The following is a 25,646-nucleotide window of genomic DNA, read 5'->3' as shown; positions in this document are numbered from 1 at the left end:
CAAGAATCAGAACTCCATTGAAACATGCTATGACCTGTGTCAGAATCAAAAGTCAGTGGGAAGAACCAAATGTCACAGATATCAGTATCAATAGATGGACACACATGTGCACCAGAGACAAACACTGATGCTGAGTTAATGGCTTTGAATTTGCACACTTCTCTTTGCTGCTTATGGTTGGTCTAAAGATTTTTTTTTATTTGGAAAGTAAATCTATTCAATGTGTTCTCTCTGGTTTCCTCCTTAGATCCCCTCAGCAGAGTGTGTTTAAGACCAAAAAATGTAACCGATGCTTTGAGTACTTACATCAATGCTAATTATATTCGGGTAAGTAAGTAACTGCATTTCTTTCTGGTTGACATATTGACTTACCATTTTATCTTTTTTTCCCCAGAAAGATGCCTCCTCCAAGATTTGCTTCTTTCTTTTTTACCCAGAATAAAGTTCTCTTTAATTTGATCTGTAGTGTTTTGTGTATGTATGTTATAGCCACATCAGCTGCGGTGGTAGGTATCTTACAGTGAGTCCTCCTTGGCTCTGAATCCCCAGAGTGGATGCTCTGTAAAACTGAACTTTGCAACCCTTACTGCCAGATGGTGCAAAAGGAAACTGCTCTTGTGTTTCCTGGCCACCTAGACAAAACAATCACACAGAAACTATATTAACTACAATACTATTAGGCTGTTGGCTCAGGCATATTTCTAGCTAGCGCTTATCTTTTTTTAAATTAACTTATTTCTATTAATCCATGTATCACTATGAGGTTGTGGCCTACCAGTAAGTTTCCAGCATCTTTCTCCCTTGGCAGCTACATGGTGTCTCCCTGGCTCTGCCTTCTTTCTCCCTGCATTCAGTTTAGTTTTCCCACCTAGCTCTATTCTGCCCTGCCATAGACAAAAGTGGTGTCTTTATTAACCAATGGTAATAAAACATATTCACAGCATACAGGGGGGATCCCACATCAAAATGGCAAGCTGGATTTTCTAGGAAGTACCATACATGTGCCTGGTGGTCCTAGTATCAGGGCAGCTACTTTGACCTACCACAACTCTGTTATTGGGAAGCTCACTCCCGCCATCACACCAAATGTCCACTGCAATCCATATATATAAACTAATGTGTTTGTCTCTTTCCTCCACAGGGCTACAGTGGCAAGGAGAAAGCTTTCATTGCCACGCAGGGCCCCATGATCAACACTGTGAACGACTTCTGGCAGATGGTTTGGCAGGAAGACAGCCCCGTGATTGTTATGATCACGAAACTCAAGGAGAAAAATGAGGTATGATGTTTAGCGCAGTTCTGGATGTAATACCTGACTATTCCTACCATAAGAGAGATTTGGAATAAATGAGATCGCATGTGCTTAGAAAATATTCGTATAATATAGAACATAGACATTAAATGACAAGGTCACTTTACACCTCCAGCAAATGATAGTGGGTGTTGTTCTGTGAGTGACAGCCTTCCTTCAGGCAACTTAACACATGTGGCATACATGTGTCTCATTTGCACACATATATCTCAGTAAAGGCAGTGACGAAATAAAAATTATTCCAAAAGAAAGCAATCCTTTATTTATTAACAGATGCCATTCTGGTTGTTGGCAACTATATATATTAAAATATACAGAAATAAATATAAGCAAATAAAATATATCAAGATTCCTTCCACTGGTAACTTTAACTTCCTAGTAGGAGAGACACAACAAACCTGTCAATAACAGCACAGTAGAAGGGATAGATGCTGTTGGATACAAACCAGACCGAGACAAGGGAGTGGTGAGGTGAAGGAGTATGTGACAGCGTTTAACAGGGGACAAGTAGGGACTGCTTAGGAAAATGAGACTGAAAGACACATTGGAGAGAAGCGATAACTCCTTTCCCAATGGCTTTATAGTAAGAAATCTGCCCCCATTTAAAAAAACAGTCAAATGTAAATTTATCTCCACAATAGCAATCTTTTCTAAGGGCTTGGCTTGCAGAATGACTTATTCTATATTTTGCACCCTAGGAACAAAGTTGAGCAACTATTGGGGGCCGCCATTCCAGGTGCTGCTGTGTGCCTGGCATCTTGTTGAAATAATTGATGACTGACTTTAGTTGATATTGGTTTTTGTTGTTTTCTTGTCAAAATCATTACACCATTTAGGGCAACTCAGATTTCTCTTTTTCTCTTTCGGTAAGCTACAAGTTCACCTGTATAATTCCGCAACTAGTTGAAAGAATCCAAACCCACAGAACTTAAAATCTTTTCAAAAAATTGCTATTTTCTTTCATTTTTGCTATAATAAATGAAATGTGTCCAGAAAGATATTGTGTTTCTTTCAAGTAGGTGAAGTTATACATGCAACTCCCTATCTGTCTATGTATCTGCTATGTAATAATCCCAGGGCTGCACAGCAGAAATGAGCCCTAATGCTCTCAGCCTTTTCGCATATACTGTCAACCTGTTGATGGATTAACTCTCTGACAATCCCTGCACGGTTGTTCACAATGCATGCTTCATCTCTGTGATGGGACGGATTCTCCACGTTCCAGCATGTACCTCTTCGTGTGCACATCTGTGTATGTGTGTAGACAATTTATGTAATATGGTGGCTGGTTCACCCTAATGCCAAAGCTAGCAGCCAAGCCTTGCACACTTTTGTGGGGAAGGCATTTATGATACGACTGTGATAGTAGAAATTACACATGTCTAAATAAATTTTCATGATGTAATCAGTGTCTTAGAACCTATTTAAATCCTTATAAATTCTATTTCTTCTATTAAAAATGAAATCAGCTAGGCATGGTGTCTCACACCTGAAATTTTAACACCAAGGATGCTGAGACAGTAAGACAATTGTGAGTTGAAAGTCATCCTGGGCTACAGAGTGAGATCCTGCCTCAAAATAATTAATTAATTAAGATAAAATCAAGGCTGTGAGGGGGCTGGAGATCTGACTCAGTGGTTAATGTGCTCACTAACCTTTCAGAGGAGAGAGTTTGGAGTCCAGCACCCACAATTGGTGCTGTGAGGGGACTGGAGATCTGGCTCAGTGGTTAATGTGCTCACTAACCTTTCAGAGGAGAGGGTTTGGAGTCCAGCACCCACAATCGGGTAGCTCACAACTGCCTGCTGCTCTAGCTCCTGGGGATCTGGCATTCTTTCTGACCTTGGGCACTCACAAACACATAAATAAAAATAAGTGTTTAGAAAAAAAACAAACATAGGAAACAAACATGAGTATGTAATTATTTGTAATATGTGTAAGTACATGGTTTTTGGAATACATATATTTTGAAGAGAAAACATTGCTTATTATAAATTGTGCAGAATCACTAAGGATTAATGTTAGGAGAGCATATGTGGAAGAGCGTCTCGTGAAGATTATCTAACAGGTTGCAGTGACTTTGTGTTAAATTATGATTTGTGCTCACTTGAGCCTCTTAAATCTCAGCTTCTGTGATACATTTTCATTCACTCATAAAAAAGATGAGACACATGCTGTAAGTGCCTTAATTTGTTCTTTTGATATTTTCTATCCTTTTAATAGTTCATAAATTTGCACAATGTATACTGATCATACCTCTGCGGCCACTATCTTCCTCCAAAGCGTCCCATACCTGTCTAACTGGAGCTTTTCAGGGCAGAATAAGGTTGATAGTTAGAGAACATCCCTTAAGCATCGTATTTATGTAACACGTTTTAAAGAAACCCACTATGAGCGACTGGGGCTATGTCAGAGCCCCAATGAATGGTCACCCTTCTTTAACCCCTGGACCAAGGCTATACTCCTACCAGAACTGCTATACTCCTACCAGAACTGCTAAGGGTCAAATCTAAAAGTTAAAGTGCTGCAGGGTACATCCCCTGGAGGTACGCAAGCTCTCTCTCCACCCTGCACCCACAAGGGAGAAGAGGGGGTTCATCCCCTGGAGGTACGCAAGCTCTCTCTTCACCCTGCACCCACAAGGGAGAAGAGGAAGTGCATCCCTTGGGGGTATGTAAGCTCTCTTCCCACACTGCACCCCACCCGCAAGGGAGAAAAGCTTTTTCTTAATTTTTTGCTTCCATTCTGTTTTTCCTGTGCCCACAAAAGAGCTGTGTGAATCTAGTGAAAGCTAGGATACCTTTTAAAAAAATAACTCTCACTTTAAAATGTTGTTGAGGAGTTTGTTTTTCTCTTTGGCTGCATAACTCAGAACTTGAAGGCGTACTTTATTGGTTTGTTTTTCACTTTTTACCATTCAGCCTCTTATCTTTTTGAAGTGTTTGCGATACACTCCCGGGGATAGGAAAGTCAAGCATGTTATGCATTTGCTGTGATATCTGCCGCTTGTTTATTTCCTGTAGCCAGGCATAATCCAAAACAGTGCACGACAGTGCTTTTAACCATTCCTTCTCCTTTAAACTAAAATGAAAATCTTTTATGCCCAGGCACATTATGCATGTAATATCATACAGGCAACTCCAATGTTCTACCGATCAAAACGATTCTGAGAAGTCTAGTCAAAAAAAAAAAAAAAAAAAAAAAAAACAGTACACCATAGGTTCACACCGCCGGGAAAATGCTGGCTACTGAACACTGGCCAGATCTCAATTGTGCTCAGTGTCATTGTTTAAGATAGACAGAAATCATTTCCTCCAAACAGTACGGAGGTGGAGATATCTTTAGAAGTTCCCACGCTTCATATGTTTATGAACTGTTGACTTTCTAATAAATAACAAAATGAATAATCACCACCTTCCTTTTAATAATTCCTATAATCTCAGGCACATCTTACAAAATGAGAATAAACAAAAAAAAATTAAAAAAAACTAGGGCTGAACAATGAGTTTTTAGAATAAAAGCGTTGCAGGCGATTTTGAGCCTTTCCTTTGTTAAATGAGTCTCAACGTGAGAAGAATTCTTTAGGAAGGTTCTGGGCTTTGGATTTGGAAAACCCAAGGAAAAATAAGTTAGAAAGTCGTAGCAATGGTCCAGGCAAGAAATGCTGAGGGACTGAGTTAAGGCAGATGGGGGGGACCTTAGAACAGGGAATTGAGTTGAGGAATGTTCCAGAGCTGAGAGCCGCAGGGCTTTGTTGTGATTGAAGCTGAGGCAGATGAAGGAGCACTGGACCCTGGTTTAGAGAGCTGAGTGGATGGGGTGCCATGAACCCAAACTGGGAGAAAAAGGCAGATTTTGAGGGAAGAGAATGAGCTTTGCATTTCACGTACAAAGTTTGGGGAGTCCTGGAGACTTTGGGGTGGTACTTAGAATTAAAGGTCTAGAGGTCTGTATAGGCAAGAGATGAAAATGGGGGGCATGCTAATAGAAGACATAGGAAGGCTTAGAACTGATATAAAGAAAAAGACAGGGTACTTATATCCCATTGTATATTATGTTTTCAACATTGTGAGTATTCTCTTTGCCATAGTTCACACCTCTAACTAGCTGATGTTTATTAAGATATATTCATACATTATCAGACCAAATGGCAGAGGTTCTTGAAAAACCACATTCCAGTGAAGGCTGATACAGAACACACCATAAGTGTAAAGGAACTTCCCCTCTGCACTCTGAAGTTTCACAAATTAAGTCTGCTGGAGTAAGCTAAAAGAGAGTCACCAGGAGAGAGCAACACAAACATTGTAGATACACAGGAACTTCACAAGAATGGAAAGTGAATATCCGATAAGATTAAAATCCTTACATGCGGTTTTCCTTTGGGAAAATGAAGCAGATGTGTAAGCTGTGTTTAGAAATTCACTGGGGGAAGGGAAGGGCTTCTTGTTTGGTCTCAGTCTTCTTTATTGTTTTGTTTTGTTTTATTCATATGTGTGTATTAGATTTTTGAGTCAGGCTAACCTAGGTAGTCCAGGCTAACCTCAAACTCACCACCCACTTCCCTTGGCCTTCTAAGTACTGGGATTACCAGAGTGAACCGCCATAACCATCCTGAGAATTGTTTTTAGGGGAAGTAAATGGGCCAGAAGAAGAGATCAGAGTCTTGAACAAAGTTCATCTGGGCTCGCTGGGTGGGGTGACAATTCTTGTTCTTTCCACTGGTGAATCTTCCTTTGGAGATTCTAGGGAGGGCCTGGAAGAACTTCCCTCCTTCAGATAAGGATACTTCAGAGGGAGCTGCTTCCTGGGGCTCTGAGGGTCGAGCTGCAGGGGCAGGAAGTCTAACTCTTGGTTCTGTAACAGCCGCTGGAGCTCAAGGCACTTTCACAGCACAGCAATAGCGGCTCACTCGGGTCCTTTGCTGAGCCCCAGCACAACCACACAAAATCACTAGCCTCTCTCTCACAGTGACAGCACAGAAACGTGTCCTCCGCTTTGCACACACACGGACACACACATCTGTGCCTAGACACACAAACAAATACACACATGCAAAATCCACGTTTTAATAATGGCGCTGAGGTATATTTGGTTTTGCTTCTGTTTCGTTTCGAGTGCCATTCTGAAACTAGGGTTCCAGGTTATAAAATGTGTATCCACACTCTCAAAGTTCCCCCGTAACATATTTTAAGTGGGGAAGCACGCAGGAAAGCCTGTGAAACAGTATTGGTGATGAATCCTATTTAGGTTCTTAAGCTTCACAGAAACCTTATGGCTGTCTTGTTGTGATTTGATGATCGTTTTCTTTATTCCTAACAAATCACCAGGCTCTTGGTGTCCTGGCCCATAAAATGACTTTAAATTAAGTGATACCTGTTGCTTATCTACTGTCTTAGTCAGTGTTCTGTTGCTGTGAAGAGGCACCATGATCAAGGCAATTCTCATAAAAAAAAAAGCATTAAATTGAGAACTTGCTTAGGGTTTTGGAGGGTTAATCCATGATCATCGTGGCAGGAAGCAGACAAGCATGGTGCTGGAGCTGAGAGCATTACATCCTGAGCTATAGGCATGAGAGAGAGAGAGAGAGAGAGAGAGAGAGAGAGAGAGAGAGAGAGAGACTCAGCCTGGTGTGCAATTTTGAAACCTCAAAGCCCACCCCCAATGACACTCCTTCTCCAGCAAGGCCACACCTCCTAATCCTTCTCAAACAGTTCCACTGACTGGGGACCAACCATTCAAACATATGAGCCTATGGGGTCCTTTCCATCAAACCACCACACCTACCAACCTCAGGAGATATTATGCAAGGAATCGAATGATACATTGATGGTGGAAGTATGTTTAATGGTGAAATTGTGCATATGTTAATAATATTTAGCTGATGCACCAGGGATAACAGAATCTGTAATAGTAAAATAGTAATTATAGACAATATGCTGCCATTCTATCCCTCCCATATACTGACAGAGCCTTAAACTGAATCTTTAATTCAGAGCCATTTTTCATGTGATGATACATAGCTTTAACTCATACAGCAAACATCTCTTTGATTTTATACACACACACACACACACACACACACACACATAACCTTGAAACAGGCATGTTGTTTGGTAATCAAATTCCTAACTATGCCTCCCCTTGTGTTCTACTCTTTCTATAAACGCCTCCCTTTGAAGAATCATTCAAAAAATTAATTTGCACAACACTTTCAGTCGGCCTGATAATTACTTGTTTACACGCACACAAAAACCTTTTTTCTCTTCCAAATTATGGATTCTTGGGGCTAATAGTTAGTCTTACTAAAAGGCCGAGCTCAGTTACCAGAATGATAGTAGTGATTTGAGACTGTATTCACCTAGATGGTGTGATACTTTGAATTTCTTTCTTAGTGAGGCTCCCCAGAATTATCTGTAAGACAGCATTTTCTGCCTCCTTCACGTCATTGGTCATTGCTCTCACTACAAATAAATAAGCCCTATGATGCAAGTCAGGACAATAATTTTAACATAAACTTGGACTCCTTGAACAGTCACATTTTTAGCCCCATCCCACTCCTGGGAGAATATTCAAAAGCATTCACACTGATCTGATCTCTTTCTATTTTCCTCCATTGCAAGAGGTTGGGGGTTCTGTATGTAAAAATAGCTATCGTAACTTAGAAAGGAGACGGGATGCTAATTAAAGGTTGTTTGTTGGATGAACAAGTCATACTGTATCATCTGCTGGGAGTTGCCTGCCAGCTGCTTTTTTGGTAAGAAAGCGAGGAAAACACAAGAAGACCAAGCAAGCTTAAGGGAACTGAGGACCAGGCTTCCACGTTTCAAGTTGTATTGTACACCACTCAAATCAGGGTGCGGGCACCAAGCTCCCACCTGGCCCATTTCCTCCTTGGTTCTGAGAGTCACTTTCCTTCAAAAGAGCCCTGCTGCTCAGACCTGCTTGTGGACAATGGGGCACATGTCAGACTACTGAGCCACAACAGGCCTTTTTCTTTGGTCAGTTCTTACCAAGGTTCTATCAGCCTCCCTGGCTCATCTGGGAAACATGAGTACTAGGGTGCACGATAAGTTAAATCACTGAGTTTCCACCAAAGAAAGCTAGTCAAACCAGTTAGTCTAACTGCGTGGCATCCAGGGCTGTACAGGAGATCTTGCTGGTCAAACACGAGGACTTGAGTTTGAATACCAAGCGACCACATAAAAACGCTGGCACCGCTGTGTGCTCCTGTAACCCCAGGACTGTAAACAGGAGGGTTGGTGGGGGCTCCCTGGAGGCCAGGCTACCTGCAGCTTCAGTGATTTCAAGAACAGAAGGCAGAGAATAGTAGTACAGGACACCTGATATCCTCTTCCGGTGTCTACATGTGGGTGAATAGGCTTGTATACAGAAAGAGAGAGAGAGAGAGAGAGAGAGAGAGAGACCCATAGAGAGGGAGATCTTTTAATTTTTTTTTAAATTTTATTCATGATTTGCCAGGATGGAAAGAACAGGGGTAGGAGTGGGGACATGCCAAGGTCCCATGATAGCTTTGTAGAATTGGTTTGCTGCTGCGACCTATGGGATCGAGGGACCAAACTCAGGTCATCAGTTGAGCAAGCTAAGCCCTCTTGCCTGGCACCGGCTTTTAATAGTAGCGTGAAGTTATTCAGTTTGGGCGACATATAAATAAAGCTAAAGTGATTTCAACTGTATTGGAAAGGGCAAATATGTAAAAACGTATGAGTTTATCGCAACGGGTGAAAGAAACCGCTCCACCAGATTGTACGGTTATCTTCCTGGCAGCTGGATGTTGGAGTGATGTCATGATAAAACCTTAAAGGTGTGTTTCTGCCATAGCTTATGCCTTCCCTTTAATTCTGTGGCTCTATGAATGTTTGCTGGAGTTTTGAATTTATATGTATTTAACTTTTATTTCAAGTGTTCATATACCTTTACCATACACGTGAAGAATCAAGTATCCTAGATATATAAGACCCTAATTGATGACAACATGTGAAAGAATTTCTATATAAATGTGTATATTATTGGGAATTATCACCAAGGAGCCTTAAAATATAGCAGCAAGGTAGAGGGTGAGATGGCTCAATGGTTAAAAGTCCTTACTGCTCTCCCAGAGGACCAGAGCTCCACCCACCTTAGATGACATAGCTCCAGATAGTCAGATGTCCTCACCGGGTCTCCACTGGCACCCACACTTCTGAGAGTAAATATGAGTGGGAATAAATATATGTGAACTCAAGCACACATATAAATGAAAATTTTGTTTTACAAAATTTGCCAACAAGTGCTGGCAGAAAGGCTGAGTTGATAAAGAACTTGCCACCCAGCCTGATGACCCGAGTTAATCCCTGAGACCCACACAGTGGCAGGAGAGAACCAGTTCTAGCCCGATGTCCTCTGACATCCACACATGACCCGTGTCATGTGCATGCCCACACATACATATACACACAAAATAAATAAGTAAAGTGCAGTAAGGAACCAAAACATAGTTAACAACAACATGTTTTAAGCACTTACTTTATGCCTGGCTTTCTCCTAAGCACGTGACATGTAGGAAGTTATGAGGAAACTAAGCCTAGAGAAGCCAATGTTCTACCCAAGGGCTAAAATCTGAACCTCAGTCCTCTGAGTCCAAAGTCTGCCCTTTAACCCCAATGCTATATCCCCTAACTTGCAATTTATAATATCATTATTATTGATCCTATCGAATCCTTCACGGAGGATCCATTATAAAAATGTGTCAAGCATAACTCTGTTCCACGGTTATGTCAGTAGGTCTCATAGTGAATCAAAGCACATCACTGGACATGGAAAGAATGCTGCTTTGATATACTAACTGTCACTACGCCTGCCTTGCACGCCAGGTGACCTTTATTCTGTGGGCGTGTGACACATATTCCTGCAGGCACCTTGGTGTGAGGAAGCAGGGACTGGAGCCTGCCTGCAGCCACTGTGGTAGAGAACATTTCTTATACTTGTTGGTTATTAAGGGATTACTAATCCTTGTTGGAGTTTGGGGAAATTTTAGCTTGTCATTATGACTAGTGTGGGGTTAATAGTAAAGTGGGACAAACACTTTCCAAACACAAACTTTATTGAGCTCCGTTTTATACATCATACAGTTCATCTCTACATTGTATAGTTCATCTCTACATCATACAGTTCATCTCTACTTCATACAGTTCATCTCTATATCGTACAATTCATGTCTACATCATACAATTCATCTCTTTATCATACAATTCATCTCTACATCATACAATCCATCTCTATATCATACAGTTCATGTCTACATCATACAGTCCATCTCTACTTCATACAGTTCATCTCTACATCATACAATTCATCTCTATATCATACAATTCATCTCTACATCATACAATTCATCTCTACATCATACAATCCATCTCTATATCATACAGTTCATGTCTACATCATACAGTCCATCTCTACTTCATACAGTTCATCTCTACTTCATACAGTTCATCTCTACATCATACAATTCATCTCTATATCATACAATTCATCTCTACATCATACAGTTCATCTCTACATCATTCAGTTCATCTGTCATCATACAAGCCATCTCTCTATACATCACATAATTCATCTTGTCCTAGTACCTTTACAGAATAATAAAACTGACTTTTGAAATTTTTATTCTTCTTTCATATATTACATCTCGACCACTGTTCCCCTCCCCTGCTTCCCCAGCCTCTCCCCTCCCAGATGCACCCCACTCTGCCTCCCCTCAGAAAAGAGCAGGCAGGCCTCCCAGGGACTTCTGAATTTTTTAATTCAATGAGAAAAATTGAGACCTTTGAAGAAAGAGCACTACAAAGATTTGCTGTGTTCTTTCTCCCCCCGCAGAAATGTGTGCTCTACTGGCCCGAAAAGAGGGGGATTTACGGCAAGGTTGAGGTCCTGGTCATCAGTGTGCATGAATGCGACAGCTACACCATCCGAAACCTCGTCTTAAAGGTAAGGCTGTGCAGCCGGTGCCGTCTTCAAAGTCAGTGACGATAAGGTGTTACATTTCTTCTTTGAAATGACTTATCCGAAGTACTAATTGATTCAGCGGACACAAACGAGAGCGTCCTGAGACCACAGACAAGCTATCATTCCTCCCTTGTTGTTTGATACTGCTAAGATTTGGAATAATTAAATTCACGTAATTAGGCATTAAGACAGTTTGTTTTGTAGATGTTGGCATCATCTAATTTTCACTTATGGACCCTCTCTGGGTTAATCTTTGGAAATCCATTAACTAAGGCTTATTCAGGCCACCTTGCCAGGACTTTGATGCTAATGTCATTGTGGTCAAAGTGGCATTAAGTGAGGCCTCAGAACTGTAGAAAAGAAGAGAAAATCTATGCTGCTGCATGGCTGTGGGAGGCAACAAGAGCCTGCTGTGCTGATGAAGACTTCAAAAGCTTGTAGTTAACAGTCATTCACGGGGACTTCCCTAGACCAGCTTCCATCATACAGATACGCTCTTACTTAACCCATGGGGCCGCAAGTGCTAGCCAGCATTGCCATGGTGTTAGTTTTGCTTTTAAAGAATGATCAACCTAAAGACCCCAGTCCATCTATCAACAGCCTGCTGCTGGGATAGGAGCGCCACAGAGAGGATGGCCGTGAAGGGAAAGCTGCAGGGATGTTTGCTATTCGAAAGTGTAGCAGAGGGAAGCTTGGCGGGAAACTGTTTAAAAACACATGCCTGATCAGAAACGGGCCTCCCACCTGTGCTCTGGGTTGTGGGATGGTGTGTGTGAGCCTTAACTCTTAGTGTTCCACTGTAGGGATGCGACAGAGGTCCTTTACTGCTAAGGTTCCCACTGTTGTCAAATACCAGCATCCGAGATGAGGATAGAACAATTCTTATTGACGATCAAACAAGTGTTCTTATATTAGTTAATATGTCTATATATGATCTATCAAGATTTACACAACAGGAAACGCAGCATATCCCTTTCTTTCTGTTATATTTTCCCCTCTTAAGCAGGTCATGGTGGCAGAAGCTTTTAATCCCATCACACAGAGGCAAGTGGATCTCTGTGGGTTTGAGGTCAGCCTGGCTGACAGAGCAAATTTCAGGACAGCCAGGGATATAGAGTGAGATCCTGTCACAAATAATAGCAACATTTTCACCTACTAAAGCATGTTATTATATATGTGTGTGTGTGTGTGTGTGTGTGTATACACACATATATATATATATATTTAGTCTATAGTACATATGTGATATGTATGATGGACTCATATGCAGACCTCACTTCTTAGAGGGTGAACACTCAACCTTCCCTGTCAAGCCAGGACATGCACATGTGAAAGGGTAATTTTGAAAAGCTTCTAGATTTTTCTTTTTCCTACCTAGAAGTTAACTGGCAGTAAGCCAGGAGCCAGAGAAGTCGCTTAGCATTGTGGGGTGGGTGCCTTTTAGTTCCGCGAGTGAATATGGAATTCAATGGCCTGTGCTATTTTCAGCAAGGAAGTCACACCCAACATGTGAAGCATTACTGGTACACTTCATGGCCTGATCACAAAACTCCAGACAGTGCCCAGCCCCTTCTGCAGCTCATGCTGGACGTAGAAGAAGACAGACTTGCCTCTGAGGGCCGAGGGCCTGTGGTTGTTCACTGCAGGTAAGGCGTGAAACGATCCTCCCGCCAGAACAGCTATTTCCTCTCTAATCGCAGAACATGGAGAAGTGGGGCCTAGCTTCCTGGGTCTAACTTTTTAGTAAATTGACTATTTATTAAAAGTGGAGGAACAGCCTAATACTAGAGCCTTTATCAAAATGATGCTTACAGAAATTACTTAGACCTTTTGGGGCATTTTTAGCATGCAGCAAAGTAGTAAAGTTTCAAGTATTAAATAGACGTCTGAGTAAGCAAGAGTCCTTCCTCCATCGTCTGACCTGAAACTCCTTTGGTTCATTTCTGTCCTGTTAGTCACTTCCACACTGAGAACTGCAGATACCTTTAGTTATTGATGGAGCTTTGCTGGTTTAAGATACCATATGGATTGTGTATATTGATAGCGCTTATTATTATGGCAGATTTGGTGGAATCATTAATGATTTTCAATGCTATCTCATGATAACCAGATGGAAAATGATTTATGAAGTGGGAAATGGGCAAGTGGTCATTTGTTTTAAGGAAAACAAGTACATAGACAGGGCACAGAGGCCACACAGACGGCAGAAACAGTGTTCTGTGGGGTTCTCTTCCTCGTGTCTAGTTTGATGTTCACCTCCTAAAACTGATATTTCCCCATTATTTCATGTGAGCAAAGCAAATAATTTATATTCTTTTATATGACTGCCATGTATTCTATATTTTTTAAAATAATTGATGTTGATTTATTTAACCTTCTAAATATCCTAAAAGAAAGTTTAATAAGACACATGATTTGAGATTTATTTTCCTCTCCTTCTGTTTTGAAGCTTTGTGGATTAATTAAACGTTCTTATGTGTGTGTATGTCTATTTACCAAAGTGGCATTACTCAGTTTCTAACATTAGATTTTATCCTGAACCCTTGGAGTCAAAGGGGAAAAACTAGTTGGGCATAGTTTATGACTGTAGCCCCCACCCAAAACCATTACGCACTAAGGATATCTAAGCTGAAAGAGGCCCCTCCGTTATAAAATTAAGGCCCCCTTCTGATGATTACTTCTGAGAACGAGGCCTCCTTTGTTCCCTTCACTCTGCGTCCAGTGCTGACAGTTATCTTTGTGTCTCCTCTCAACTCCTGTCTCAGGATCTAATCAGTTACTAGATTGGCTTTCTCTTCAAAGCGTCTCCCACAATCACACTTCCTGTCCACCCATCCTAGTCCGGGACCTTATGACCTCATCCGCGTAGTTTAGAGCTCGTTGACTAATTACACACACAGCCCCTTCTCCCCCGGGCCACTCTGGCCTAGCCCGTGTGCTTCTCTGAGATGATGTTCCTGCAAATGTCTGCATGACATACAGTCCTTGTTCAAAACTGGTGGATGGGTTCACAATACCTGAAGCAAGAGTGGTTAGTGTATCTTTGACTCTGCAGATACACTAGAGATGAGTGAATTCCTCGACATTATTTGATAAAGTTTGAATGCATGCATGAGCTTCTTTCTGGAGAGTTCCCAGAGTTCTGAAGAGGATGTGGCTCACTTTGTGGCCTCTCATGGAGGATCTTAGTTTCCACGCCTGGTTTGTTTCCTGCTTGTCTACCCATCGAAGTTAATCTACTGACTGTCACAAGTCACATGTCCTGTCTTGCATCAAATTCTTTCTTCATATGTATGTTTAAGTGTATTGAACTTGTGAAAAACAGTGACATCAAGAGTTCCAACTAGGAGAAGTTTGGGGACTTGAGATACAGAGTTGAGAGAAATTTACATAAAAGTGGTGATCAAAATGGGGGGGGCTAAAGTTGATCCCACAGATTTGCTATTAAAGCAGGTAAATACATAAACTCTCTAAAGCACATTGTATTTCTATTGAGTTATCATCTCAATGTAAGCAACTTGGAAATATGTGCTTCCAATCCCATTCATTCTCTTAAATAGAAGTGAGTCTTTGTTTATTCATAAGACTCCATCATCTAACCACATCTCCTGAGCAGTCCGCATCCCAGAATCCCCTCTGTCCCTGTAGCAATACAACCCTTCTTGTCCTCCAGGCCTGGTTCTCTTGATATTTTGTTTTCCACTGTTCACATTTAAATATTGTAGTGTGTCTAAATATTTCTTTTTTTTTTTTGACTGCCTATTCCTTGCCTTAATTATTCTTTCTAGAACAGTTGCAATGTCTGCACATTCTCGCAACCCCTCACTTCCTTCCACCACCCATTCTACTGCCTGAAATAAACCAAAGAGTCTGTTTCAAGCACAGCACAGGCTAGATGTGTAATCGTCAACCCATGGCAGCTTTATCGTTGTTATTATTAGTCCTCATAGTTTCAAAGTTAAAAAGTATTCTTTTTTAAAAAAAAATGCAGCTTAGCTTTGTTGCTTTTCCTTATCTTCTCGTCCCTTTGCTTTCTCATTCAGTGCAGGGATTGGGAGGACGGGATGCTTCATCGCCACATCCATCGGCTGTCAGCAGCTGAAAGAAGAGGGAGTCGTGGACGCACTAAGTATTGTCTGCCAGCTCCGTGTAGACAGGTACGTAAACAGGATGGTGTGATAGAGATCTCAGGACTGTCCAACACAGCCACATCCAATCCACCTCACTTCATAGACATGACAGCTCTAAGGTCCTGGGTCTCCATGCTAAAAAGCACGTGTTGTAGGCAGAGTATTTTGAAAGCATTTTGCCTTCACAAACATAAAGACCAGAGTTCGGATCCCCAGGAACCACAGAAAACATCAGTGAGCATGACAACCAACTCCTAATTACCCAGAGAGCAGGAAGTGGAGGCAGGAGAACCCCAGAACAAGTTGGCTAGCTAGACTAGCCAGAAAGTGAGATCCAGGTTCAATGAGAGAATGCCTTACTGTGCCAGGGGAAGAGCGACTGAGGAAGACACCTAACATTAACCATGTACTGCCGCATGCGCACACATGTGCACACATGTTCATCCAGTGTGCCCACATATACATGCACATAGACTACAGACACACACACACTAACCCACCCCCACACAAACACACACAGACCAAAAAATGAGAAGAATATGCATTATATTAAAATGATATTTAAGTAAGACAGTCTAGGTTATAGAGAGCTTACCATGGGAAGAGTGGGGGTGAGACTGTGAAGGAAAGGAGAGAAGGACAGTGGGAGAGAGGGGACAGAGAAAGGAGAAGGGAAGAAACTGAAGGTTCAGGCACATAGGATAACAAATTGGAGGTCTACCTAGGCTACCTAACAAGAACTTACCACAAAACAACAAGAAAAAAAAAACACTTTGAAGAAACTGGTGTATAACACCAACTATCAGAAGCCCAAATACCAAACCTCATGGTTAAATCTTCCTCATCTTCAATATGTTTATAATGCCTTAAATCTAAACTCCTCCATGTATAATCTGCAGTTTTCTTTTAACTTAATTGAACCACTTGGCTTAGTATTTTGAATCTTTAAGATGAATGCTTTGCTATTTCTAAGAGTCCTTTTTAAAATCAGCTTTCAAGACGTGATGAAATTCACTGAGCATCCTAGGCATTCTTGAGTGGAGATTGTGTGTTGAGTGCACTCTCGCCATTAGACAAACAGCGATCAGAATTTCTTCACTTTACAAAATTGTGTCCATCAAGCCGAACCTCTCCCAGCCCAGCACTTGGAAACCATCGTTCTGTCTTATACACTTGACTCTTCTTGGTCCTCCTCATCCTTCTCTCCCTCCTCTTACTTCAGCACATCCTCTTTATTCTTCTTTTCAGTTTTTTTGGTTTCATGTAGCACAGACTAGCCTCATTATCTGTGTACAATACACTACCACACTTGAATCTAGGTAACATTTACTATCAAAAGCATACTGTAACTGACTTTTTTGTGCCTGGCTTCACTTCATGTAGCATAGTAGCTTCAAAATTTATCCGTGTTCTGACATGTGTCAGAATGCCCTGAAAAATATTCCATTATCTGTCTATAAGACACTATGTTCATATATTCATCTGTTGATCAATGTGTGTATTGGTTTTTTATTTTGTCTGTTATGAATAATGATGTCACAAACGTGAGTATTTACATGTTTATTTTAGACTCCATTTTCAATTCTTTGGGATATGACTGGATAAAATTCCCAAGTACTCAAAAAAATTCTTGTTTTCTACAATAATTCCTGCCACTTAATTTTCCTTTTTTTTTTTTAATACAGTAGCTGTCCCGATGTGTCTAAGTGGGGGAGGTTATCCTTATGATAATCAATGCTAAGTTTGAAAACAAAGCAGAGAAGAAACTTCTTGCCCCCCCCATCAATCATCAGTGAGCATGACAACCAACTCCTAATCCCAGAGAGCAGGAAGTGGAGGCAGGAGATCCCCAGAACAAGTTGGCTAGCTAGACTAGCCAGAAAGTGAGACCCAGGTTCAGTGAGAGAATGCCTTACTGTGCCAGGGGAAGAGTAACTGAGGAAGACACCTAACATTAACCGTGTACTGCCGCATGCTTGAGTGGAGGATGGAGAGCTGGGTCAGTGATAGAGAACAAGAGTAGATGCCTCTTACGAGTGGCTTCGAGGGAGAGAGAGAGGCATGTCTCCAGGGGACAAGGCAATGCTCTACAGGGAAGAAAGTGGAAATACAGGGTTTTGTCCTTTCATACAAACAAATAATGCTAAGTAATCAGAAGTCCAGGGTGGTTCTAGATATTCAACATGCAAATTCAGTCTTACAGCAACAAAGGAAGCTTCTTGCCCTTTGAGAGGGAAAGAAGCCAAGATGTAAACTAGATTATATGAGCCAAAAACGGGCACTATGAAAAGATCCAGTGAAGAAGTCATGGGAGCTGAGTTCCTTGGACTTGGGCCCTGTTACCTGGGGATCCCAAAAAGTACAACTGTCTGTTTACATTTATTTAAAGTTTGTACAATGGCCAGGCACTGAGATGCACATAATCCTAGCACTTTGAAGGCAGAGGCAAGAAGAACGTGCTAGCTAAGAATGTACTAGTCTGAACTAAATTAGTGAGTACAAGCTGCATTTCAAGACCCTATCTAAAATTTAAAACACACACACACACACGCACACACACACACACACAGAGAGAGAGAGAGAGAGAGAGAGAGAGAGAGAGAGAGAAGGAGAGAGAGTTGTCCAATAAATATTTTTGAATGCCTACTGAGTTCTGAGATTTCAATAAAGGAAACAGGTATTCTGGCAATGCAATAAGGGTGTGTGTGTGTGTGTGTGTGTGTGTGTGTGTGTGTGTGTGTGTGTGATATGGCACTTGGAAAGTGGGAGGCACATAGAAGCCTCTAGTAAATGTCACGTGGTTATTGGTATCTGAATTACTCTATGTATCTGCCCTTCCTTTTATATCTTGGTTTAGTAGAGACTGGCCCATCATCACAGTTCAGACTCTTGAATTCTAACTCTGTGTCTCCATTTTCTTTTTCCCTGCTTCTAATTGTGTGGCCTAAGTCAGCTTCCTTGACTTTCCAAATTCTTCACTTTCTCATCTGAAAAATGAAATTAATAATTGTATATACTTCCCATTGTGACATCAAAAACTATGAATGTGAAGTTCCCACACATAATGAGCATGTGATCAAATTTAACTACAGTAACTATCAATATAGATGGTCTATACATTAAATATGCACCTACAAGTGATACAATTGTAGATACACCACCATACAGGTTCCCAAGCTGCATTTCAGTGGGATGGAACCCGTAATGTGGTTAAGCCCTCGGCCTACATTTCTTAGCCCAACTTTACCCTCTCTATCTGATTTGCATATTCCAAATGTTATGTCCTTTCAAAGTATTTTCATTTTGCACATACTAAAATCGATCGTAATATTCCCACTCTTTAATCCTAATTACCATCTTAGATTTGAAAGATCCTTTGGTCTGAACCCGGTACAGTACATAGTATCAATGGGTTAAGGTGCTTGGGACCAAACTCAAGGATCTGAGTTCAATCCCCAGGACCCACGTGGAAGAATGAGAGAACTGACTTCTACAAGTTGTCCTCAGCTCCCCACGCATGTGCCTTAGTGAGCTCCCTAAAACATACACACACACACACACACACACACACACACACACACACACACAATAAATGTGATTTGAAACCAAACATTTTTAAGAAGATCTGACTGTTTCTCCAGATTTGAAGACCTCTTTTCACCCCTTGGGTACTGACATGGTGGAGCCTGAGGAGCCCAGAACTCCTGCTGTGTTGCTCAGCCCAGCATGGGACCCCAATTCCCGAGGCTCTCTGACCTACAGCTCCAAGTTGAATGCTACTCTCTCTCTCCATTACCAGAATTCCACAGACACCAGCTGAAGGGCATGGAGGGCAGTTCTGAGTCAAGGTGGTAGCCAGCAACTCCTGCCCTGACGCCATTTCAGACTGCATACTGAGTAAGGTGGTTTGTTCCCGTGACTGTTGATCTCACCCCTCATCTTCCGGCTCCCCCACTCACTTTTGTAGCCTGACCTCTGCCTTGGTCTCCACTTCCCAATGCATTCCCCCTGCCGACCCCACTGAATTGTTCTCTACTTTTGAAAGGAATCACAACACTTAAAAAAATAATCAAATATCAACATGCCTCCTCTATCTACTCCTTCCTTTCTACAGCAAATGGCCAGAAATTTTGGCCTTGGCCGTCTATCAGTACCAAGGTCTTCCCACGGGGCTGGACTTTTTTATTCTTGATAAACGCTTTAAAACATATCTAAATTCCCTGCTGATCTGGTTTGCCCTTGGACTTGAGTTTCTGCCAGTGTGTGTGTCAAATATATTTAACTGCTTTCCTAAGACCTCGGTAAGTAAGTTCTTTCTTGGAGCTGCTTGTTTGGAAAGAGACACTCTCTCGAATGAGGTTTCTTGAGAGGTTTCCCCCCAGCCTGCTTCCCTCTGCGTGTTTCTTCGTTTAGTTGCGCAGCTCCCTAGGAGTTATGAAAAAGCAAAAGAGAAATACTTCCTCCTCTTTTCCCTCACCTTCCTTCTGTTTCTTCCCCATCTTTCAGCTCTTGCTCTACCGAGTCAGTGTTCTGATAGAGTTTACCATTAAAATTCCACTTGCAGACTGACTGCTGCTAACAGCCATGCCTTTGACTCTGGCCAGTAAAAGGAAAGCAAACCAGGTCTGTTGGCACAACAGTTAAGGGGCTGAGGCAGGGGGATTTTGAGTTTGAGGTTAGCCTTGATTTTTCAGTGAGACCATAAAAGGGGAGGATGGAAAGAGAAAAAAAGGAGAAAGGAAAAGGAAGCGGGAGGGAGGGACAGAGGAAGATAGGCAAAAAGAACAAAGAAGGAAAGAGGAAGGAATGGAGGGAGGGAGAAAAGGAGAGAGGGAAGGAGGAAGGGAGGGAGAAAGGGAAGGAGGGAGGGAAGGAGGGACAGAAGGAAAAAGGGAGGGAGGGAGGGAGAAAAATACAGTCTTAGAAAGCCCAGTTGTCACCCCCACTCTCTTGCACTGTATCTTTCTTTAATGCCTCCTCAGCCTCCACCCTTCCTCCGTGATCTTCCTGGCCAACCTAGCCTGCTACTCAGGACCTCTCAGACATTCCAGAATGTGCGAGTCAGCAGACAGAAATGTGTTTCCTTAGGAAAACTCCACCACGGTCTGCTAAGCACATAATTCCTCTAACTCACAAAGCAAACTCAAAAGTGTGATGCAGGGAGCATACTCCTTAGTCTCTTCTTTTCTTTTTCCCAAGATAAAACAGTGACATTAGGCCAGGTATAGTAGCACCGTCTAATCCCAGCACTAGGAAGGTAGAGTCAGGGAGATCTGGTGTTCAAAGGCACCCTCACCTGTGTACTGAGTTTGAGGACAAGCTGGACCACATAAGAAAGACCTTGTCCTGAAAAACAAAACCAAACAAACAACAACACAAGCCACAAATGTGAAAAACAAATAAAAGACAGACAGCTAGTAATTTGTTCAAAACCACAGGGCTTAGGAAGTGGCCAAGTGGATTCAGGTGGAATCCAGGACTCATGATTTCTAACTCCAACGGTTTGAATAGCTAGATGGAAGTCAACAGGATTTGGCAATGCTTGCTGTAAAGCTGCCAGACTGTGTTGCACCACACGGGTGGTGCGTTACTAATGAAAAGCATGCAGTAGCGATAGTGCGCTATGGGGCTTAAACCGTTTCAGTGTGAATGGCAGCTGCTTCCTAATCACCTGGGGTGAGGTGAGCACTGCCGTCTGAGAAGCACAGGAAAGCTTCCGGTCACCAGGCGATCTCTCTGTGGAGGATGTCTCTGCTGTGTAGGGTGAATGTCTAAAATACTGCTTTTAGCCGGACGTGGTGGCACACACCTCCAAATCCCACCCCTTGACAGCGAAAACAGAAAGTCTGACGCCAACCTCAGCCATCCGCTGAATTTAGATGCCAGCTCGAGCTACAAGACCCTGTCTCTCATGAATAAAATACAATATAAAACTGCTATTAGCAAGTCAGGCTTGGCCTAAGAGAAGCATGAGCACACCTTGGAATGGCCTTGCAGACCAGGGACCCGTCGTGTTCTGCGCAGTGGAAAGACCTGGGCCCATTGTCAGGAAGCAGAAAATCTCTACCTTGAGATGTCTGTGATGGGAAAAACCAGGTTCTATGGATCCTCTGGATCAGCAGTATGGATCCATAGTGTACAAGGGGAGAGAAAGGTCAGGAGAAAATGGGGATCTCCTGGTAGAAAAACTCGAGGTATTTCTAGGTGGTGAGAGCAGAGCATTAGCCCAAAAACAAGCTCTCTCTCACCACAGAGGTGGGATCTACACCAACACACACATTGAAATCGCTTGAAATAAGCATTGCCTTGGAGTGATTGCAAGACAGGTGTTTGTAGCAGGCTGTGGACCAGGCTCCAGAGGTGTCTGTTCAGAGTGGTTTTCCATCCATTTGTTCATTCAACAAATGTCACTGACCGTGTGTCATAGGGTACCTGGCTGTGAAAAGAGGAGCGCCCTAGTGTATTCCATCACCGTGTGTCCCTCTACGAATGATTATAATGTATGGATGATTATTTATTGACCGCCTGCTAAGTGTCAGACCCTTTTAGTTACTGAATCAGGCAAAAAAAAAAAAAAAGGAAGAAAGTGAGAGAGAGAAGGAGGGAGGGAGAAAGGGAGGGAGGCATGAAAGGGAATAAAGGAAGAAAGGAAAAGAAAGGAAGTGAGAGAGAGACAGAGACAGAGAGACAGAGAGAGAGAAGAAACAAGTCTCAAGAAGCTTTAAAGGTCTGAAAAGTTCCCGAACTTCCCCAGCAGATACCGATTTCAAACTGTTGCCATATTCTTCCCCATTCCTTGAACCACGCAAAAATCCCCTCAAAGAACACCAGAGTGGGAAAGAAAGACGTCCAAGAACTGCACGTTATTCTTCTAACGTCTGGTGGGGGGAAAGGACTTGAGATGGAACAATAATCTGAACATAATAGGGGCCATGACAAAGGGAAGGCTGTCCTTGGATTAATAAATACTGTCTGTTGTAAGAGATAAGACTCTACACCCACAGTCCTGGCTTAAACTCTCTTACTGTGTGTGTGTGTGTGTGTGTGTGTGTGTGTGTGTGTGTGTGTGTGTGTGTTGCTAGAGACTGAGTCCAACGCCTCCCATTTGCTAGGCAAGCATTCCACTACTGAACTATATCCCCGATGCATTTTTTGGTTTCTTATTGTTGAGAAAAGAGTTTAATTTAGTTGTCCAAACTGACTTTAAACTCACTGTAGCCCAGTCAAGCCTTGAAACTCCTGATTAGCTGGAATTCCAGGCATGCACCACCAGGCCCAGCTTAAACTTTGTATTCATTTTAGCAGTGGCCTCTGCCCACAAGTCTGCCAGCCTGTGCACAGGGCATCTTCTAGTCTACCCCTCACTCTGGGCATGGTAGCTCACAGCAGTAATCCCAACACCTGAGGTACCACGACAAAAGCATCGCAGTGAGCTGGGGACCACTCTGAATTACACAGAGAGTTTGAGGCCATCGCGGGCTATGGAGTGAAAACTGTCTTTGAATAGAAGACAAGTAATCTACCCATCTCCGCAGCTGTTTCCTCAGATAAGCCAAAGATGGCTAAGCGCCGAGAAAAAAACAAGACACTGACTTGGATGTGGGGACTTATCTCACAATCGATAAGTCAAGAGTTTGAGCGCTGGTCAGAATCAAAACTCCTGTCTAGAAAAAGAATACATGACAATATATGCTGCTTGTTATGGAACCGGACAAGAGAAGGTCATGTGTACTCAAATCACAAATCCACATATTAGCAACAAACTTAAGTGGGCCGGTTTCGGGCCAAGCATGTAGGCTGAATGGATGTTTCCAGTTCAAAACTATAACACAACTTTCCAATAGGCTCCTCATTTTTCTGGCAAAACACTATCATTTCTGGCTTTCAGGCAGTTCCCATAAATAGATGCCACATTTCTCCTGGCAGATTCAAAAGTCTGTGGTGCTACTTTATTAATACTTTTGAACATATTTGCAGCTAAAATGGGGTATCTTTCTCTCTAAGTAGTTCAAATTCAGTGCAAAGCACCCAGGCGTGTTTTATTTAGAAGAGTATTAATGGTCCACCCCCTCTTCCCGATAGTTTTCATTTTTGATCAAAAGACAAAAAGGTGCTGTAGCAACTGAGACTGAGAACTGTCTGGTGGGAGAGTGCACAGACAACCAGGCACCATGTGTAGTCAGGCATCTCAGACCGTACACCAAGATGTTTGAAGCAGATCCTACCTCTTCCCCAGCTTTCTGTGACCACTAGTCCACTCTTGGCCTCTCTACTTATTACATAAAGAAAGATGGAGCCTAACCCCTTCTGGATGAAGACCCCATTTGGAGAATAAACGATTTCATCGGCTTCCACCTTGCATTTTGAATCTCATGTTTGTAAATTAGCTTTCATTCCATGGCTCACAATAACACCTCCGCGCATTTCAAAGTCAGTGACAAATATATTGTGTTCAGTTGGTGTCCCGATACTTTGGGGAGCCCATATGAACTTGAGGACCCCTCTAATAAGATGCCTTTTCAACCCCGAGGTGCAGTGACTGAGGAATGAGCCCTTGTGTTCTCAGATCCCTCTGTTGCTTCGTTGGGATCTCTGAGCCTTGGTTACATGAAGAACAATGCTATGGTAATAATAGCCATAACATTTGCTTGCTACCTCCTAGGAAAAGGATGCTGTAAAAATATCTGGCCTCAGAAATAGTAACTACAGGATTCATTCTTAAAGGGGAATCCGAGACAAAAGGATGTCACATTTCCCAGCTCAATGCAAATATTAAATATTCCTGTATGCGTGTATGTTAGTACTGGGGACTGAATGTAGAGTTTCACAAATTATATCCCCATCTCTCCTTTTGATTTTTGTTTTGAAGGACAGCCTTACTAGGTTGCCCAGGATGGCTTTGACCTCCCTGTGATTGTGACAGGTTCTCAGCTTGCGATTCTCCTGCATCGACCACTCAAGTAACGGGCAATAGAGGTTTATACTGGGAGACATGCTTGATTTCTTTTTAACACTCTAAACTGAATTTCTAATTTTGCTCAAATTTTCAAATGCTTAGATTTGTGATTATTATTGTTTGTTTGTTTGGTAAAGGCTGTTTTTTCTGTAGTGGGAGACTTCACTAGGTTAAGCACAAAGTCGTAAATTCACATATTAGCATTTTCACAATGATGCTGAACTTCTTGATATATAAACCAGGGGGAAATGCCGCCTATTTCTGATGACTTTAGTTTAGATTACTTGTTACAAACGCCAGATCTGATAAGTACACGGGACTCTTGCTGGCTGGTGGGAAAGAGAAGCTTGAGTCGATCACATTTTCCTGTAGAGATGGTTACCATACACGCGTAGATTAGCAATTTAAAAATAAAATTAGATGAAAGAGAGGACCCATAACATTAGTTTCAAAGAGAACACAGGGTAATCATTTTGTGTTACTTAGAAAGCCCTTTTATACTTTGTTTAATCTTCTAACATCCAATACTAATAATTGAGAATTCAGTTGCTATGGAGATATATCAACCAGTAGCCCTTCACCATGTCACTGCCTCTGTAATAGTCTCACAAAAGTGCCAAAGCGTGCAGTGGGAGGTAGTGACATCTGGTCATTAATGCTCTGAATATAATATATGCTCCTATCTCTTTAAAAAAAAAAGTAGTAACAATGAAGGCTGGGAAGATGGCTTCATGGGTAAAGTGTTTGCCATAAAAGTGGGACCGGAGTTTGAGTCCCCAAAACACATTAAAATCACAGTAGAAGGCATCTGTAATCTACGTTCTCCTACAGTGAAATGGAGGGTGCAGATGGGAGAATTAGAAGAAGCTACTGGGCCAGCTAGGCTTGCTTAAACAAAAGCAAACAAAAAAGGTGTCCTGACTCAAATGAGATGGGAAGGCAAGAACTAAAACACATATGCACACATGCATCATACACACGCAATGATAATCCTAACTGATAATAATGATCCATAGTAATAATAAGGCCTAGGAAGACTGAGAACATGCCTCATAGATGTTATAAGAGAGTGAGTCAAAGGCAGCCTGTGAATGTTCAATGACATCCAGCGGCGAGGAGAGGAATACATGCTAGTGTAGACTGATTGCAGACTTTTGCCCCCATTTTATTTCCCCCAAGTCCGCTGGAGCCTCTGGAGGCTGGCAGAATTTGAAAACAGAATCTGAGAAGTGAAATTTACATT

General features: G+C 42.1%; 1 protein-coding gene across 6 annotated transcripts in view; it reads left to right on the top strand.

Moving 5' to 3' along the window:
- Nucleotides 1-25,646, top strand: part of Ptprr (protein tyrosine phosphatase receptor type R) — a 235,498-nt gene that overhangs the window by 199,424 nt on the left and 10,428 nt on the right. For all 6 annotated transcript variants that reach the window (XM_085683131.2, XM_048418575.3, XM_085683133.2 and 3 more), the window contains 5 exons: nucleotides 248-327; nucleotides 1,142-1,279; nucleotides 11,189-11,299; nucleotides 12,806-12,963; nucleotides 15,361-15,474. In XM_085683131.2, the coding sequence (XP_085539257.1) occupies nucleotides 248-327; nucleotides 1,142-1,279; nucleotides 11,189-11,299; nucleotides 12,806-12,963; nucleotides 15,361-15,474 (601 nt within the window). The remainder of the gene's footprint in view (nucleotides 1-247; nucleotides 328-1,141; nucleotides 1,280-11,188; nucleotides 11,300-12,805; nucleotides 12,964-15,360; nucleotides 15,475-25,646) is intronic.

The sequence above is a fragment of the Myodes glareolus genome, chromosome 26, assembly GCF_982192425.1.
Source record: "Myodes glareolus chromosome 26, mMyoGla1.1, whole genome shotgun sequence".
Lineage (NCBI taxonomy): Eukaryota > Metazoa > Chordata > Mammalia > Rodentia > Cricetidae > Myodes > Myodes glareolus.
This window is presented reverse-complemented; position numbering and strand designations above follow the sequence as displayed.